Below are 17,680 nucleotides of genomic sequence, written 5' to 3'. Positions count from 1 at the left end.
GGCTCTCACCCTGAACTCTGAGCAGGTGTCAAGCGCAGGGCTCTGTCTGGATGCTCCTGACTGCAGGCCTGGTCCCTGGGCTGACTTCTTAGTTTCCCCCTTGGCCTGGCACCCCTCCGTGCCCCCACCTTTCCTTTCTGCCTGATCCTTGTCCATGTGTCTGGAGTTGGGGTTTCAGCAAACTTCCCAGAACATCCTAGCTCCTTGCCTACTTGGCACACTCCTGTTCATCCCTCAGAACCCAAATTCGGGTTGCAGGTGCCACCTGCCTTGACCTCCCAGGGATACCTGCTCTCCTCCCACAACACTGGCCATGACTTGGTGCCATTGCTCCTTTGCCCACCGCTCCCTGATGCCCAGCGGAGGTGCCAGTGCCCAGTGTCTCTGCCCTGTAAGGGGCAGTTCTCAAACTTCACGTTTAGGAGAATTACCCCTGGGAGATTCTTAAAATACAGACTCCAGGACCACCTCTAAGGTCCTGGTTCAGTGGATCTGAGGTTCGGCCCAGGAATCTGTTTCTTAAGCTCCTCCCACGAAGCTGGGAGGGACTGATACTCGTCCTCCCCCGAGGAGCAGACAGCCTTGAGTGCTCCCGGTGGAGTCCTGGTGAGCTGCCTTGTGGCTGCCAGGCCAGGGACTAGTGAGGAGGGGCAGGTGCACACGCCCGCCGCCGTTGCCAGGCACTTCCCCGAGGGTGCCCTGGTCCCTTCCCATTGCAGACTCTGCAGAGGAGCTGGTTTCACTCTGCCCTCCTGCAAGGGGGTGACCTCCAGTCCCTGGCACAGTCAGGGGTGTCCTGGGGCCCGGGCGGGTGGAGGCCCAGCTGAACCCGGCCCTGCCAGACACATGCACGGTTCTTCAAGTGTTTATTCTCCGTCACTCAGGGGACCCGGTCTGCGAGGGTGCTGCCGCCCACCTCCTCCCTCCACCCTCACTGCCAGACGTCTGTTTGCTGGCAGCCCACGAGGGGTCGTCTAAGATCGTGCTCGGAGCTTGGCGGGCAGGGGTGGGGGTCCGAGTGGTCCGTTGCCTCCCAGAGCGTGGGCACTGCCTGGGAAGGGCTGCAGTGCACAGCAGGGGTAGGGCTGGGCTGGAGCCTGAGTGATCCCGCCTCTGGTCCCCACACCCCTCAGGGAGCAGGTGCTGGGCTGTGGGAGGGGCCGCAGAGCATTTCCCAGGTGGGTGGAGACGGGGTGAATCGCCAGCCCGAGACTCCTCTCAGTCCTCCAGCCCCTCTTGAAGTGGGCCAGGATGTGCCCGCCACCGGCTCTTCGGGGCTGTCTGCTGGTTGGGTGGTGTGCCCTCTCCAGGCTGTGGTGAGCAGGCAGAGAGCCGCGCTGGGCTCACTGTGGGTTCAGTGCAGGCTGGCTAGGTCTTCTCCCAGGGTTCTGTGCGGGGCTGCCTGCTGGTTGGATGGTGTGTCCTCTCCAGGCCCTGGTGGGCAGGTGGAGGGCTGCCCCGGGCTCCCTGTGGACCCCGGTGCAGGCTGGCTAGGTCTTCTCCCAGGGGCTGCTGTTGGGGGAGGGACTGTGGTCCTCGGCGTCCCTTGGGCTCCCGGTCCCCTCAGTGGCTGTCAGTTTTCTTCTCCCTCTGCATGGCTTTTTGGAGGCTATGGGAAGTGGCTGGAGGTCAGGCCGGAGCTGTGTGCCTTCCTTGGGGGCAACACTGGCTCTCACCTAGGGCCTCCTGGGTCTCCTCTGGGCATGGAGAGCTGGGTGCTTGGGGAAGTTTGCTGGCCACCCTTGTTCCAACAAAACCAGTGCCCAGAGCAAGGGTAGCCCGGTCTGAGGGTGAACCCTGAGAATTAGGTGGAGGGTGGACACTCTCCTCATTGTGTGACCGCGAACACGGCACTGACCCCAGTGGCCCCCTTGCTGCCTTGGAGGGAGCCAGGCCATACTGGCTGGCCTGACACTGGCTGCAGGTCTCAGCAGGTCTGCCCCCGGGCTAGGGTCACACGGGAGGGGTGCCTGGTCCCTGCGACGGTCCGGGGATGGGGATCCTGCCAAGATGCTGGGCTCAGGCCATCTCTGAGGCACAGCGAGCTCAGGCTCTGAGTTGAATGGGTCAGGTTTGAATCCTGACCCAGGTCCCAGACCTGTGACCTTGGGCAAGTGACCTCTTCCCTCTCAGCCTCAATTTCTGCACCAGCCAAACAGCGATGATCCTACCTGCTGGACAGGGTCGTAAGGCTCACAGGCAGCCACAGCTGCGCCCACTCTCCTGGGGCACCAGGCACGAGGACGCTGGCTCTGGCACTGAGCTGTGCCCATGCTGGGCAGGGACCTGTTCTCACTGACCACCACGGCAGTTTCTCAGGAGCCCCTGCCAGCGTCCCTGGCCCTGGCTCAGGTAGGAGCACAAGGGTGTGCTGGCTCACAGACTGTACCCCCCGGGGCCATTTCCACCCACTCAGCAGGAAGTGCCTCAAATAAGGGCCATGCTGGTCTCCACTGCCGCTCCGGGCAGATGCAGGCCATGGCCACCTGCCAGCAACAATGGGACATAGTGGCGGCACCACCCCGCCTGCTGCCTGCGGACCTTGCCCGGACAAAAACCAGGGCCATACGATTAGGTGTTCAAAGTCTCTCGTGGGCTCCTGGACCCCAGCTGGAGCTGCCATTGAGCCCAGAGCAGGAAGTGAAAAGTTGTCCCGATACCCTCAGGCCAGGGCCGGGGCTCCTGCCGGTATTACTGGGAGGAGCTGGGCCCAAGGGCACTGCCTTTGGCAAACACTGGAGCCGCCCGCAGTTCCCCAGGGGAGCAAACATGCCCCATGCCCCTCGGTGCTGTGCCTTCTGCGCTGCCCCTGTCTGCAGGTGGACAAGGGGCCCTGGGGATCTGCTCCTCGTGGCAGCGGCTTATCCTGTGCACCAGGACACCCTTCCTCCCAGGACGATGGTGGGGACAATGACCATCCCCTGGCTCCTTCTCTCACCGAAATCTACGATCCCTAATGTCAGCCCCCTTACAGGCGAGGAGACTGAGGCTTAGATTGGGAAGGACCTGACAACAGGCTACAGAGTCAGAGGCCGCACAGGAAGGACTCACTCCGGCCGCCCTCGCCCTCCTCTCGGGGGTTCATTTGGGGAGGGTTGAGGTTCATTTTTGGCTCCATCATTCTGAGACTGCCATTCTCCAGGCAGTCAGGAGGAGAGGTGGCACTGGGGAGAGGTGGGTGCTGCGGCTCCCCTCGCCCCCTTCCCTGCACCTGCCCCATGCCGGCTGTACCTTTGTCCCCAGGCTCCGAGGCTCGCTTCCTTTTCCGTGGTAGACCCTGCCCGTGCTCCTGGGCACAGATGCACTCAGGCCCCTCCCCGGTGGGGCTCGTAGTGGCCTCCGCCTGGGAACTCAGGCCCACCTGGGGAGAAGGGGGTGTGGTCACGAGGAGGATCACCTTCCGGCCCTGCCCTGTGGAGTGCGTGGCCTGGACCCACCTCGCTGCCTGGGGTGTCTGTCTCATCCAGTTCGTCGGACTCCGGTCTCAGCACTTCAGCCTTGCTGGGCTCTGAAGGATGCAGGGTGTGGGGTCAGGCCAGGCTGGTGGCCCTGGGAGTCTCCTGAGCCTGCCAGACTAGAATAGGTGGAGCCAACTCTGCAGATGGGGAAACCGAGGCACGGAGGGCCAAGTGACCTGCCCCAGGGCACCGGCTGACAGGAGGCAGACTGGGGTTTGGGCCCAGGTCCAGTGTCCCCATCAGTTGGGGTGCCCGCCCCTGGCTTGGATGCTACATGATGGGGCACTCACAGCCTGCTTGCCAGCCCTAATTGCTAAAGTGCTTTTTCCCCTCACTGACTGTTGTTAGAGAGGCTCCTGCCGGGCCCTCGGCTTCCTCCGGTGTCTGCAGGTGGAAGAGCCAAGCCCTGGAGCCTGAGGTTGCCCCGTCAGGTCGGCAGGGCAGAGCTGGGCCTGGAGACACCCATTCCCGGTGGGCACTGACCACCTCCCAGCTGGACTCTGAAAGCACCTCCCAGCTGGACTCTGACCCCAGGTGCTGACTGTACCTGAGTGGCCATCCAGGTCAGGTGGCTGTGGGTGGGGAGGCAGCTGTGGGTGGGGAGGTGGCTGTGGGTGGGGAGGTGGCAGAGGCCTCCCTGTGTCTTCATCTACTGTCCTGCCTGGAGAGGACAGGCTGAGCTGGGACCCTGGAAGAGGGCGTGAGGGGTCCTGGGGGGAGGCAAGTAGGTGGCTTGAGTTTATTTGGGAGACTTCCCTGCCCCCAACTCAGCCCTGGACAGCCGGTGGGACCCCTCTTGAGGCTGCAGCTGGTGGGGGGCCCTGCCTTTCCCTTTATAGTGTGGATGAGGCAGCCTCGCTTTCTCCCTGGGAACCAACTTGGTGGGCAGAGGGCAAAGAGCAGCCCGAGGTCTGGCTGGAGGCCGGCCTGAGGTGGGGGACGTGGAGGCTGAGGACAGGGTCTGAGCCAAGACCGGACTCCTTACCGTGGGAGTGCGAGCCTCCTCCTGCTCTGGCACTCTGGTCCCCTTGGTGCCATTGCTGAGTGCCTGGGGACTGCAAGTCAGGGGTCCGGACTGGATGGGTGGCTCGGGGCTGGCAGTGTGGGCAGTGGCGGGGCTGAGTGACCCGTGCTGGCCGGCCGGCTTGGGAGTGTCCTGGCCCCGGGCCCGGCCCCACTCCGAGAGGTCCAGGGGCTTGTCTAGGGCACAGTCCTGCGTGGCTGCAGGCTCTGTCCTCTGGGCGCGGCCCGGGCCTGCAGGCTGTGTGTGCCGCCCTCCAGACAGGCCTGCTGTGGCCAGAGCTGCCCTGGCCCCCTCACTCTCGGGGCCCTCAGAGTCTGAGCCAACTGGTGGGGAGGGCAGCATCTCCCCGGGTGTGGGCTGGCCTCTTGGCCTGACACTGCCTGCCCTGGCCCGAGCCCGCAGCTGCTGCTGGGCCAGGAGCAGGTGCAGTGCCCCCTCCAGGCGAAGGTCCTGCATGCCCGCCAGGGCACTGGGCAGCCCCAGCAGTTCTGTGGGCTCCTCCCAGGCCTCTGCTTCTCCGGCCTTCAGCTCCTGGAGCCGGGGGTCGCGGGGGGCTGCAGCAGGGGCCAGGGGGCTACTGTGGGGGCTCTGAAGGTGCAGGGACAGGGGGCGGTTTAGGAGGCAGAGCCGGTCCACTTTCGGGGAGCGCTTCAGGGCCTCATGGGTCATGGCGGAGGTCCGGGAAGCCCGCAGGAAGCTGTGAGGGAGGAGAATTCCAATGACCATGGCTACGTTGAGCCGTGACCATCCCAGCGAGCCCTGAGAGGGAGACGACAGGCACCCACTCCACAGGCGAGGAAACTGAGGTCCAGAGAGGTGCAGCAAGCTGCATGGGTCCCATGGCAGGTAGTGGAGGGAGGGGAGGCTCAGCCCCGGCTCTGGAGGCCATGCTGTGTGGACCCGGCCAGAGGTGGCCTGTGGTCTGGGCTCCAAGGTGGGGCCAGATGCCGAGGCCTCCGTGTCTTCTTGGCAGGGACATCAGCCCCCTGCTCCTCACCGGGAGGGCCCTAGCCACCTGTCCACCCTCCACACCCTACTTGTTCTCAGACAACGCCCCCATCCCCTGCTCCCACGCCCCAGGCCTGGCCACTCTGGAGGTGTCCACGTGGGAACTTTGCTCCAGGCTGGGTGCCCAGAAAAAGCCAAGCCAGAGAAGGTCAGGAGCTGTGAGGGATAATCAGAGGGACTCCCCTGGGACCAGGGGCTAAGAGAGGAGCTCATCTGAGGCTGCTCTGGGTGGGGGTGGGGCAGGTGGGCACCTGTCCAGAGAGAGGCCACGCTCATACGCTGGGCTGGGTGGGCTGCTCCTGGCGGGCAGTGGTGGGGGCGTCCCATTGGCGGGGCCACGGTCGGCAGGGCAAGCCTGGGACCCAGGCCGTACCACGGCAATGGTCCCGTGCAGCTGGTTGGAGATGCGCTGGGGGCTCTGTGAGGATGGGTGGGTCAGCCTGGGCGGGGGCATGCGTGGCTTCTGCTGTGGCCTCTGCCGTATCCTCTGCTGCCTGCTCTGGGCTGCTCCCACTCTGCCCCTGCTCACTGCTGAGCTGCGCCCCCACCCACACCAAATGGAGCGCAGTGGCGCCTGCCCGGGACGAAGGAGGGGCACATTCAGGGTGAGGCGCATGAGAGGCTGGCATACTGCAGGTGCAGCTGCCTCCAGCCTCCTGCCTGCGCCGGCCCAGCTGGGCATGGTGGGCTCCAGGTCCCTGCCCTTACCATGTCTGGGGCTCGCGACTCAGGCAGGGTGGCCCCTGGGGAGATTTTGGCCACTGGAGATGTCCTGTGCCCTGCTGGCTTTTCTGTGGGAGAAGCCAGGGGCAAGAGCTTGGGAGGTGCTCAGAGGGGTGGCGGCCCAGCCCCAGGGGGAGGATCCCTGGTCCTGCGGGGGCCCAGCCTCCCAGCCTCACCCGGTCCCCACAGCACCTTCTCCCCGTAGGCCCGTGCCCTGGTGGTCTTGCTCAGCCTCCTCGTGGCCTCCCGGTGGCTTCTCTGTGATGGCCTTCCAGCCACCAGGGGAGGGGAGCAGCAGGGGTGAGGGGGGGTCCGAGGTGCCCCCCTTGGCCAGGGGTTTGGGCCTATCTCTGGAGGGGAGGCAAAGACAGGGAGGGCGAGGGACAGCAACATCTCAAGAGAGGATCAGAAAAGCCGGGCCCACTCCTGGGTGACCCCAGGGGACGCAGCTGTCCCGACACTGCCTGAGAGCCCTCCATGGGCGGTTCCCCCAGGGACGTGTGCCGAGTGCTGCTCGGGGGGTGCTGGGGAGTTGGGTGTCTGAGCCCTGGGACCCTTCCCCACTTACCCCAGGCCTCGAAGCCGCTTCACCTCCTCCTTCAAGGTCTCATTCTCTTCCTTCAGCCCGTTCATCTCGTTGGCTGCAAAAGGCGCTGATTAGCAAAGCAGCCAGGGGTTGGGGGCGACAGGAGCAGGGGTGGGGTCGTCACAGCACCAGGGAAGCCCCTCAGCAGTGCCCCCAGCACATAGCCCAGGGTCTGGCAGGCAGCGGGTGTGCCAAGGATGCTGGCTGCGTGCATGGCTGATTGGATGCCGTTGAATGAGCAGCGCCAGCCTCGAGGGAAGGGGGCTTGCCCTCGGTCATCAGGAGGGCCACTGGGGCCTCAGCACTGCAGGACCTTCTGCATCACAGGAAGGAGGTCATGCCCAGTGGGGGCAGGGATGCCCCCAGCCCAGGGGAGGGAGGCTGTGTTGAGGGAGGGCCACGCCAGCACCAGCTGGGGGCTTTGTGTGTTTGTCTGTAGACTGGGTTGTGAGGTTCCCCCAGTGGTGTGGGGCCGATTGCCCTGCCTCCTTTCCCCATGCCCCTACACGGGCTGAACAGGCCCTGGGGTCGCCTGGCCCCGTGGGAGGGACCCCGGCTGTCTGGCGGGTGGGGCTCACTGAGGTTGAAGATGCGCTGCAGGTTCTGCAGGTGGGAGCTCTCGAACTCCTGCTGCCGCTTCCTGGCCAGCTCCTGGGTGACCATGCAGCGGTCGCACAGGCCGGCCCGCAGCCTGCAGGGACGGGGACGCAGGGGGTCTGAGGGCTGGCGCGGAAGCCACAGAGGGCCTGAGACACTCGCCGCCCCACTGCCAGGAAGTGCCCCTGCCCTTCCCAAACTGTTCCGTAGAGCCCCAGGCCTCTTCCCACCCCGTGGGCTAGGTGTCCCATGTTCCACTAGTTTGGGGAGAAATCTTGAAAGTGCAATTTACTTAAGGCTCTGAGATGTCCTGCAGTGGAGAAACCTTCCTGGTTCAGTTGATCCTGGAGTTTCCCAAACTCATTCTCCGAGGAGCCCTGTCAACTCCCCCTCCCCTGAGCCCACCGGTCCTGGCCGTGCTGCGAGGTGTCCTCCCAGGCCCACCTGTTCTCCAGCACCCGCAGATTCTCCTTCAGTGTCTTCTGCTGTTCCCGGAGCTGGTGGTTCTTGGAGAAGAGCTCCTCGATCCTCTGGGCGTCCCTGTGGTGGGAAACAGCTAAGGTGGGGTCTTGTTCCATCCAGGAAGCCACACGCTGTCCCCACCATCCAGCCTGTGGGGGCGGGGGGCAGCCTGGTCTGGGGCTGGATCCTGCTCAGTGCCCCCAACTGTGGGGACTTGCCCTTGAAGTGGGCCCTGTTGGGGCAACACCTAACCCGGCACCTCCCCCACCCCCCGTCATCTGCACGCTCCTCTGTGACATCTGTCCTGTCCACACACCACTTTAGTGCCATGGCACAGGCAGAACCACAGCCGGGTCTATAAGCCGGAACGCAGGGAGCCTGCCCGCTCGCCAGCGTGTGACCAGACATGACCCCAGCTCACCATGAATATATTGTTGATATTCTGATCACGATCCTGGGGTGGGAGATGCCCCAAGTAGGGGGCTTGCCCTGCCCGTGGGAGGCTGACGCAACTGTGTTCAAGTCCTGGCTTCACTGCCTGCTCACCGTGTGACCTTGGACAAGTGACTCCCCCCTGCCCCCACACTGAGCCTCAGTTTCCCTTCTGCACCATAGGATGGTGGCAGTGCTGGCACACTGGGGCTTCAGGGGGATGAAATGGCCAGTGTGGTCCCTGCGGGGAGGGGCCCTGCTTGGCCTGACTCACCGGCACCTCTCTGAGTTCAGTTCCAGAAGCTTGTTCTGCAGGCCTGGGGGAGCGAGCAGAGGGGTGGGGGGTCAGGCCCAGCTGCTGCTTCACCTGCAGCGTCCCCACCATGGGGTCTGAGCAGAGCTGCAATATGGCACTCCTGTCCCCTGCACCCCCTGGGGGAGCCCCGCCAGGTGAGCCCCTGTCTGTGCCCAGGCACGGGGCTGCCTGAGGCTCGGTGGTCTTGGCCCAGCATCTGTTGCTTCCCCTGGGGTCTCTGCCTCTGGCATCTGTCTGGGGGTGTCTAGGGGTGAGCAGGGACCCCGGTGCCACAAGTGACCAGCCACTTGTGAAAGGCAGAGGGACCGAGGGGCCATTTTGTGTATGTGTGTGTGTGTGTGTGTGTGTCATAGCTAGTGTTGAAATAAGATGAGCTTGTGGGGCTGACCCCACCAGACCCTCTCCTTTTCGATTCTTGGGGATCCAGCCTGGGCCTGGCTAGCCCCAGCAGCCCCACCTCTCTGGGTTGCCTAGGAGGCAGCCAGGTCCTTGGACCTCCAGGTGGGCGCGGGTGCTCAGTGGAAAGACCATGGGGAGGTGCTGGCCCTGGGACTGGACTGGGGGTGGTGTGAGGGCTGCGGCCCTGTCCCTTGTGGGGGAAGTGGACAGGGGTGGGGCCTGGGGCGTGTCCTAGAAGGAAGAGAAGAGTTGCAGCTCAGTGCCTTGGCGTGTTCCGGATGGGTCCAGAGAGCCATAAGCTCCTGTTTCTGGAAGTGGCTGTCTCTGCCCTGGTGAGCTCAGCAGGCCGGCCAGGGTGCGCACTTCTTTCTGCCACGCTGGAGGCCAGCCCCACGGGAGAACAAAGCATGGGCAGCATGGGGCCTGCGGGTGGCAGGTGGCCATGAGGTGTTGGTGGCAACCCTTGAAAGTGCTCCTCCCCTTCGGGGTCACACTCTGGGAGTGGCTCTAGGACATCCCAGCTTGAGGCCAGCACTCGTGGGGCCCAGGCAGGGCGTCTGGCCACGTTATAGCTCTGGGCTTTGGGTCAGGACTCCCCTGCCTGGGCCAAGAAGATGGGGTCCGTCCCCTGACTTGGGGGGAGTTGGAGGTGATCATGGGTGCACAGTGGCCTGCCCTGACCCTTAGGTGAGGGCTGTGGAGACCCCTCCCTAGCCTGGCATCTGTCCCTGGCCCCTCACCCAGGACTTCCTTCTCGTGGATCTCCTTCAGCCTGTTCAGCGACTCCATGAAGCTCTCCATGGCTCCCTGTGGCCCTGGCCCGGGCCCCTCTGCGCTGGGGTTGTGGAGACGCCTGCAGCCTCTACTGCCTCTCTGTGTCCATCCTGAAGAGGGGGAAGAGGGGACAGGGATCCCCTCAGGAAGGGCTTGTGGGCTGTGGAGTCCAGGAGAGGATTGGGGGTCCTTGTGTCTGCGTGGAGCAGACCCCATGCCATGCTGTAGGGGCTACTCATGGGAGGTGGGCTGGAGGCTCCGGAACGCCACGGTCAGGCACAGAGATAGTACACTGTGTGGCTTCCTCCCACACATATGTGGCTGGGGGCCAGAGGGCAGGGTGCTGGTTGCCATGCGGGAGGGGCTGGAGGGGCCAGAGAGCATCTGGGGTGAGTGCCAGCCCCTCTGAGCCACCCCGTTCTCCCCAGGTATCAAGCCCATCAGTGCCTGGCCTGTCCCCACATAAGCCCCTCCCCTGGCACCTCAATGGAGCGACAGGGAAGCCTGGCGAGAGCTGGATGGTGCTGGTGGCACCTGCTCTACTGTGAAGCTGGGAGTCAGACCTCACCAGCAAGAGCCCCACAGACCCGACCATGCCACTGTACACACCCCGGCCCCAACACCACCGTCATAGCGCCTCCTTCCCTCCCACCAGAGCCCTGTACTCAGTTCCCTCCTGGGATCTCTGTCCCCCTCCAATGCCGTGGCAGCTTCAATCCTGTCACATAGGCACACACACATACACACACAGATAGCATGTACACACAACACACATGCACATATATGCAAAAGACACACACAGAGCATATACACACATAACACACATGCACAAAGACAGACACACACACACAGCATGTATACACACAACACACAGGCACACACCCAGAGACACACACATACAATACATATGTACACAGACAGGGATGCCCACGCACAACACACAGAGACACATAGACATGGGTACACGCAGACACATGCTGATACAAATCTATGCAGACATAGAGGCACAGCTACACATGCAGTTGCAGGTACACGGAAACACACACAGCCACAGCGGCCCCCTCTGCCTGGAAGCAGCTCCCACACACAGAGGCTGGAGGGTTCCAGGAAGGGGTAGGAGCCACTCTGAAGAGGTCACAGGCCCCCTCCGTCCCTGCCTGCCTCCCCTACCCACAGGTCTCAGGAGGTCCTTGGTAGGCAGTGGGTATCTTGTGGTCTCACAGACTGAGGCCAGAATTAAGGGGCCCTGGGGCCTTTGCAGGCTGGGCCTGGGGACCTGGGCTGGAGCACTCATCCTCAAACCCTCCCAGGCCTTTCCAAATTCCCAGTGACCTGGAGAGCTCCCAGGCAGGGCTGGGCAGAGTGAGCCTGGGGGCGTTGTGACTGTCTGTCTGTCCTCCCCTGACCCTTCCCCCTCCTCCCACAGATTGGCCTCCAGGCCTGGGAGGTGGGGATACTGGTCAAGTGGCTGGGCCTCTGCAAGCCAGTGTTTGTGACACACAAACCACTGCAGTTCAGACTTCTTCACCGGTGGCTTGTACTTCACTCGGTCGGGTGGCGGAGTGTGTGTGTTTGCCGTGTGTGTGCACGCCCAAGCCAGTGTGCATGTGTGTGCCGTGTGTGTGCACGCCCGAGCCAGTGTGCGTGTGTGTCCCATGTGTGTGCACACCTGAGCCAGTGTGCATGTGTGTGTGTCATGTGTGTGCACGCCTGAGCCAGTGTGCATGCGTGTGTGCCATGTGTGCATACCCGAGCCAGTGTGCGGGTGTGTGCCGTGTGTGTGCACGCCTGAGCCAGTGTGTGGGTGTGTGCTGTGTGTGCATGCCCGAGCCAGTGTGCATGTGTGTGTGCCGTGTGTGTGCATACCCGAGCCAGTGCGTGGGTGTGTGCTGTGTGTGTGCATGCCTGAGCCAGTGTGCATGTGTGTTTGCTGTGTGTGTGCATGTGTTTTTGCCCTGTGTGTGCGTGCCCAAGCCAGTGTGCTTGTGTGTGCTGTGTGTGTGCATACCCAACCTACTATGGAAACACTGGTGCATCACCTGAACAACTGTGTCGGCCTCCTCCCAGCCTGGCCTCCCGCTCAACCTCCCCTGAACCCCCTGCCTCCCCCCATCTCCTCCAGGACCACTCTCCAGGGTGGCCATCCCTGGGAAGCTCTGGTTTCTGCTCAGATATGCACCGCTCTGCTCAAAATCCGACTTCCGGCTTGCAGCTGGAGGCCATGCCCAAGGCCTTGCCATGGCCAGCCCAGCCCAAGTGGATCACAGTGGGGAACACCCGTGGCTGCATCTGGGTTCTCAAAGGTCAGCCTGGAGACACCCACGCAAGGGTCCTGTCCGCAACAGCATTCTACAGAACCGTCCCAAACAGGGCCCCCAAACCCCATCCCATGACGGGTGGAATATGGCAGCCACCCAGCCCCATGCCCATCCCAGAGTGGCCAAACTACCCAAGCCAGACTTGAGGGTGCATTGAACACAGAAAGAAGCACTTGCCCTGGGGCCCTGGAAGTCGGGTGGTGGGTGTCTTAGGGGTGGGGCTGGGGGTGCCTCTAACTCAGGGTGGCAGGTCTTGCGACCCTGAGAGAAGCCATGGGGACTGGGGTGGGGATGGGGCCTGGGGTGGGGATGGCGACAGGGGTGGGGATGGGGTCTAGGGTGGGGATGGCGCCTGGAGTGGGGATGGCGACCCGGGAGGGGATGGCGACAGGGGTGGGGATGGGGCCTGGGGTGGGGATGGTGACTGGGGTGGGGATGGGGCCTGGGGTGGGAATGGGGCCTGGGGTGGGGATGGGGCCTGGAGCCACCTGGAGGGAGACTCTCCTAACTCCCGCCGAGCCCTTGCACCTGTGATCAAGCATGTTAGTGCTGAGCCTGGTGGGGCAGCAAGGGATGTGGGACAGAGTGTGGCCTGTGTTAGGGGGTGGCCGCAGCGTCCCCAGGGGCCCCTGGCAGGGCTGGTGGGGCTGCGTGGAGGGCAGAGCACCAGGATGCTGGGCTCCAGAGACTCAATCTGCAGACCCGCCTGGGCTTTGGGACCGCCAGCCACCTCGGAGGGAGTGGGAGTGACAGTTGGCGGCTCTGTGTTGCGGGGGTGAGGGATCCTGGGATCAGGAAGACTTGGGGCTTTCCTGGCGGGAGGCTGGGAGGGAGCCAGAGCTCCCTGGGAGGGATGTCTTTGCTGGTGAAGGGGACCAACAGGACGCTGAGCTCCAGAGGTGGGGACAGCATGGAGCCTGCCAGAAGCAGGTCACGTGGCCAACATCAGTGGTTCTGACCCCCATTTCCCAAACTCCATACACACTGAGACCTTCCCGGCAGCCCATGGAATCTTGACCACACCATGAAGACCCCGCTCCAGATGGGGAAACTGAGGCTCAAACAGATCAAGCCTCCCATCCCAGTCACCCAGTGGGAAGTGGGATCTGGGTTGTGCCCGGCTCCTGGGGCTGTGGGTCTTGCATGCTCTGCCTGTGTGGACTGGGACATCTTCCCCATGGCTCTGGTGCACCCAGCTGCACTGGCTTTTCCTGGCCAACGGGCCCCTGGGAGGAAGATGTCATAGCCGGGGCTTCCCTAGGCTCAAGCAGCTGAGGACAGCCAGGAGGGGGCTGAGCTGCAGCTCCTGAAATTCCACCCGGACCCGCCCAACAGGCCACTCTTCCCTGGCCCCCAGCATCTGCCATGTGGGCTGGGCCGACGCCCATAAAGGAGCCGCCCAAGGGAGCCCACGGTGCCTGCGGGCCTAGGAGAGGTCTCCAGGGTCCACACGAGAGGTAGGCTTCCTTCCCAGTGAAGTCACTGTGGTGCAGAGGCTGGGACGGAGCCTCTGCTGTGCCTCCCACTCACAGGATCGTTTCTGTGCCCCAAACCACCTGCAGCACTCCTACAGTGCTGGAGAGCTCCGGGGAAGGTGGAGGAAAGTTGCAAGCCCTGGTGCTTTTGGGGAGAAGAAATGAACCAGGATTGTAGAAATTCACCCAGACCTGCACCCGCAGCCTTGTGCCAGGGGTCAGCAGGGGGGTCAGTGGGGCTGGCTTTTTCTTCCCGAGTCAGCCTTCTCTGGGTTTGTTGGGCTTGCCCAGGGCAGCTAGGGGTGCTGGGGCTGGGGGACCTCGGAAGGAGGGTCTCCTCCAGGCCTGGGTGGGGGCTGCAGTGGGGCCGTGATGGGGGAGCAAGCCTGCTGGGGTGGGGAGGGGCTGGGCTGAGGCTCGTGGGGGGCTTCACAGGGCTGCGGTGAGAGAGCTGAGCTCTGGTCCAGGGTCACCCTCAGCTGCTCCTCCCACTCCCAGCCCTCCCACTCTGGGAGTCCAGGCTGGAGGGTCTCTATGGGTGCTGAGCCCCCCGGAAGGAGTGGGGGAAGGGCTAGTGAGCCGCTGTCCCACCAGTTGCTCACAGCTGGGCCACCGGAGGGGCAGATGTGAGGGGCGCAGATCTGTCCCCCTCGACACCACCCTCACCCCAGCATGCCTTGCCCTCTGCTACATTTTGCCACTGAGAACACGACCCAGAGATGGGGTCTTGCCCACGGTCAAAGCTAGTGAGAGCCGGGCTGGGCTTCGGCTAACCCAGGCCCGCAGCTCTGCCTCCTGCAGTGAGGTGCTACTGGTGCCAGCACCTTTGCCTTCGGGGGACTGCTCCTTAAAACCAAGGGGCGACGTGCTGCTCTCACCAGAACGGAACAGAGCCCATCCAATAAACAGGTGCCTCTTATCCCCCGACAGGGCCCAGGGGAGCCTGAGGCTGGCAGACCGCCTTCCACCTCATGTCCTCACCCAAGGAATAGACATGTACTGTGGGACCTGCCTGTCCCTCAGGACTCCCACCTCCGTCTAAAGGCCCCCCAGAGCCCGCATGTGCCCTCCTAGGGTCTCCACCCACCCTCCCTGGGCCCTCTGGAGCAGCCACTCAGAGGGGGCAGAGGTTTGCTGTTGTTAATTCTACCTCATAGGTTCTCAGAGCCCCAGCAGAGAGGGTGCACCCCCCACCACCCGCTGAGCTGGCTGGGGTGGGGCAGGGGTCGCATTCCTGAAGGGTGCTGGCTGGAGAGTCAGTCTGGGTGGAGGGTAAAGGTGTGGGCTTCCCAGTCGACAGCCCTGGTGGGGCTCTTGGACCTGTCTCTGGTCTCTATGTGGCCTTGGGCAAGTTGCTTTTCCTCTCTGAGCCTGTTTCCTCACCTGGGGGTGACAGCACCCCCGCCCCTGTATCAGGCTGCTTAGAAGCTCCTCACAGGTAATGCCTGTGAGGCCAGGAGCTCCGTAGACGGGAGCGCTCAGTGAGCAGCCGAGGGAGACCCCGAGTTCACCTGCGCCTCCCTCATGACCTGTGCCTCCCTCATGTGGGACCCCAGGTGTCCAGCAGTGCTGATGGCAGGACCCTCCATGCTTGGACAAGGTCAAGTCCCATTGCCACAAAGGCCTTGTGCAGGAGGACGCAGCCCTCCCCACACTCAGGGCAGAGGTCCGGCCTCTGACAGTGATGACACTTATCCTTGGACGGCCGCTCACTACGGACTCCAGTGGGCTCACGGCCATCTCTGTGGCTGCACCCAGGGGAGATGCCACCTGCCTCCCACACACAGGCCAGGGAATCACAGGCCCAGCCGTGGCCCTGGCAGGACCAGACATTGTCTGGCCAAGTGGCAAAACCCACAGTGATGCCTGTTCTTACCCTGTCCTCTGGGAGGCCGGGCCACCTGAGCTCCTCTGCTGTCTGAGCAGGAGGCATCCAGGGCATCACTGGGCCCCCCGCCTCTCCCAGGGCATTCAACCAGAGAAGCCGCCTGGACACCAGTGCTCCAAGGACGTCTGCCAGGCCAGCTGCTCTTCACCCCGGCCACTGCCGCCCAGCAGGCCCTTTGGGGCAGGTGTGCAGAGCTGGACAGTGGTACCCTCCGTCTCTGAGGCCTGGGCTGTCTGTATGTCCATCTGACTGACTGCCCACCTATCCAGGAGCAATGGTGACGGCCACAGCAGTAGCAGTAGCAGTAGCAGTAGCAGTGGCAGTAGCAGTGGCAGTAGCAGTGGCAGTAGCAGTAGCAGTAGCAGTAGCAGTAGCAGTGGCAGTAGCAGTGGCATGGGGCAGGTGCAGGGAAGGGGGCGAGGGGAGCCGCAGCACCCACCTCTCCCCAGTGCCACCTCTCCTCCTGGCTGCCTGGAGAATGGCAGCCTCAGAATGATGGAGCCAAAGATGAACCTCAACCCTCCCCAAATGAACCCCCCAGAGGAGGGCGAGGGCGGCCGGAGTGAGTGGCACTAGCAGTAGCAGTGGCAGCAGCAGTAGCAGTGGCAGTGGCTGCTGTTGATCACATGCTGTTCTGTGCCAAGCACCACGCCCAGGCTTTTTCCCACTTGCATGGGCACTGAAACCATCCTGCAGCTTTGCTGAGGAAGCCAAGCTCAGAGCGGTGCCCTCTGCGCCTTGACCCGCTTCTCCCCAAGGGATTCCCCTGACCCCGTCCACCTCCTGGCTGCCCCCGTGGAGCACCCACTGCATAGCTAGGCTGGGCACACGCATGTGGCCGGGGCCCACCTGGCCTTGGAGGAAGTGCTGATTGTCTCATTCTACAGGTTTGGACACTGAGGCTTGAAGCAGATCAGAGATGAGCAGGTGGAGCAAGATTTGGACCTGGTCACGGCTTCAGAGTCTCCTCCCACCCTCTGCGGTAATGGGCAAAGGCTCGCCCGTGGAGACTTTAGCCAGGTCGCTTGTCTGGCCGTGCCTCAGTTTCTCTGACTGTAGAACAGATAGTGGTGGTGAGTCCTGACCCAGGCTCCTGTGCGCACACCGCCGCAGGGGCCCCGGGACAGCTGCACACGCATGTCCGCCGCAGCCACCCTCTCCTGCTGTGCACACAGCCACCGCAGGCGCCCTGGGTCAGCTGCACACGCATGTCGTGTGTGCACGTGCACTCGTGTACCCCACATGCGTGTGCCCCCTGTGCACTCGTGTGCACACATGCACAGAGGAGCCAGCTGAAGTGTCCCTGCAGCTCAGGTACAGCAGCCCTGCAACCTGACTCCCTCCCGGAGGTGGAGGTGGGCCGGGCTGCTCTCCTGCCCTGCCGGCTGTCTCCCTGAGGCCTGGCCCGTGGGGGAGGGGGTTGAGCAAGGCCTGCCTTTGTGGCTGCTTCCCCACAGACACAGCGGCAGAGGAGTCCCCTGCTCAGTGCCCAGCTGCGGGCGCTGCACCCCTGCACCACCTTCACCCCCATGGCTGCGCCCGCTTATCCTCTTGTGAATCTGGATGGCGGGGCGGGACCACCAGCCTGTCCCTGATGCCCCAAGCCCCTCAGCAGACCACGGACACTTCCTGGGCCCTGGCACCAGACTAGGCCTGGCCTTTTTGCACCCAGCTCCTGCCAGGAATGCCCACAGAGCTCTCTCCGTTGCTAGGTCCCTGGACCAGGAGCAGCCTGTGTCACCCCTTAGGGAAGACGTCCAGTCCCACCCACCCCCACGGCCCTCCTCTCAGGAGCCCAAGCTGGGCCTCCAGCCTCCCTGGTGAGCACCCCAGCCAGGGATCCCAGCCCACCCGGCTGCTTGAGCGGCCTGGCCCTGGGGTCCTGGGTACTCACATGGCTCCTGGCCCTGCCTCGACCTCTGCCGACCTCTGAGCGGAGCCCCCCACGCTCTCCACAGGGAGAGAGAAGTGAGCGGGGTGTGAACCTGCACAGGCAACAAGACAGGATTTTGGCCAAACCCGCTTGACAGGTTTTCGATTCTCCCAGCCAGGAGCAGAAAGGAGGCAGAGACTGCCCCGAGCCGCCAGGCGGGTTCTGCCATCTCACAGAAAGTGGCGGGACAGGTTGGGTCTGAAGCCACATAGAGATGGGATTGTTTCCTCATGATCACCGTGAGGCCGGGCTGCCGGCAGGAGCCGAGCTGGTTAGCACTGAGAATC

At 63.5% G+C, this 17,680-nt stretch overlaps 1 protein-coding gene across 1 annotated transcript; it reads right to left on the bottom strand.

Annotated features, from left to right (window-relative positions):
• Positions 1-849: 849 nt before the first annotated feature.
• RBBP8NL (RBBP8 N-terminal like) lies at positions 850-17,434 on the bottom strand. Its single transcript, XM_032143193.2, has 14 exons — positions 17,355-17,434; positions 9,746-9,889; positions 8,565-8,607; positions 7,841-7,936; positions 7,378-7,490; positions 6,782-6,854; positions 6,406-6,563; positions 6,199-6,281; positions 5,742-5,908; positions 4,444-5,179; positions 4,006-4,168; positions 3,438-3,508; positions 3,232-3,361; positions 850-1,609 (listed from the first exon to the last, which is right to left on the bottom strand). The coding sequence occupies exons 2-14, from the start codon at positions 9,804-9,806 to the stop codon at positions 1,491-1,493; spliced, it is 2,013 nt and encodes a 670-aa protein (XP_031999084.1). The 5' UTR covers positions 9,807-9,889; positions 17,355-17,434; the 3' UTR covers positions 850-1,490.
• Positions 17,435-17,680: the final 246 nt, after the last annotated feature.

The sequence above is a fragment of the Hylobates moloch genome, unplaced genomic scaffold (genome assembly GCF_009828535.3).
Source record: "Hylobates moloch isolate HMO894 unplaced genomic scaffold, HMol_V3 SCAFFOLD_21, whole genome shotgun sequence".
Classification (NCBI taxonomy): Eukaryota; Metazoa; Chordata; class Mammalia; order Primates; family Hylobatidae; genus Hylobates; species Hylobates moloch.
The sequence above is the reverse complement of the archived record's forward strand: the minus strand, read 5'-3'. Positions and strand labels throughout refer to the sequence as shown.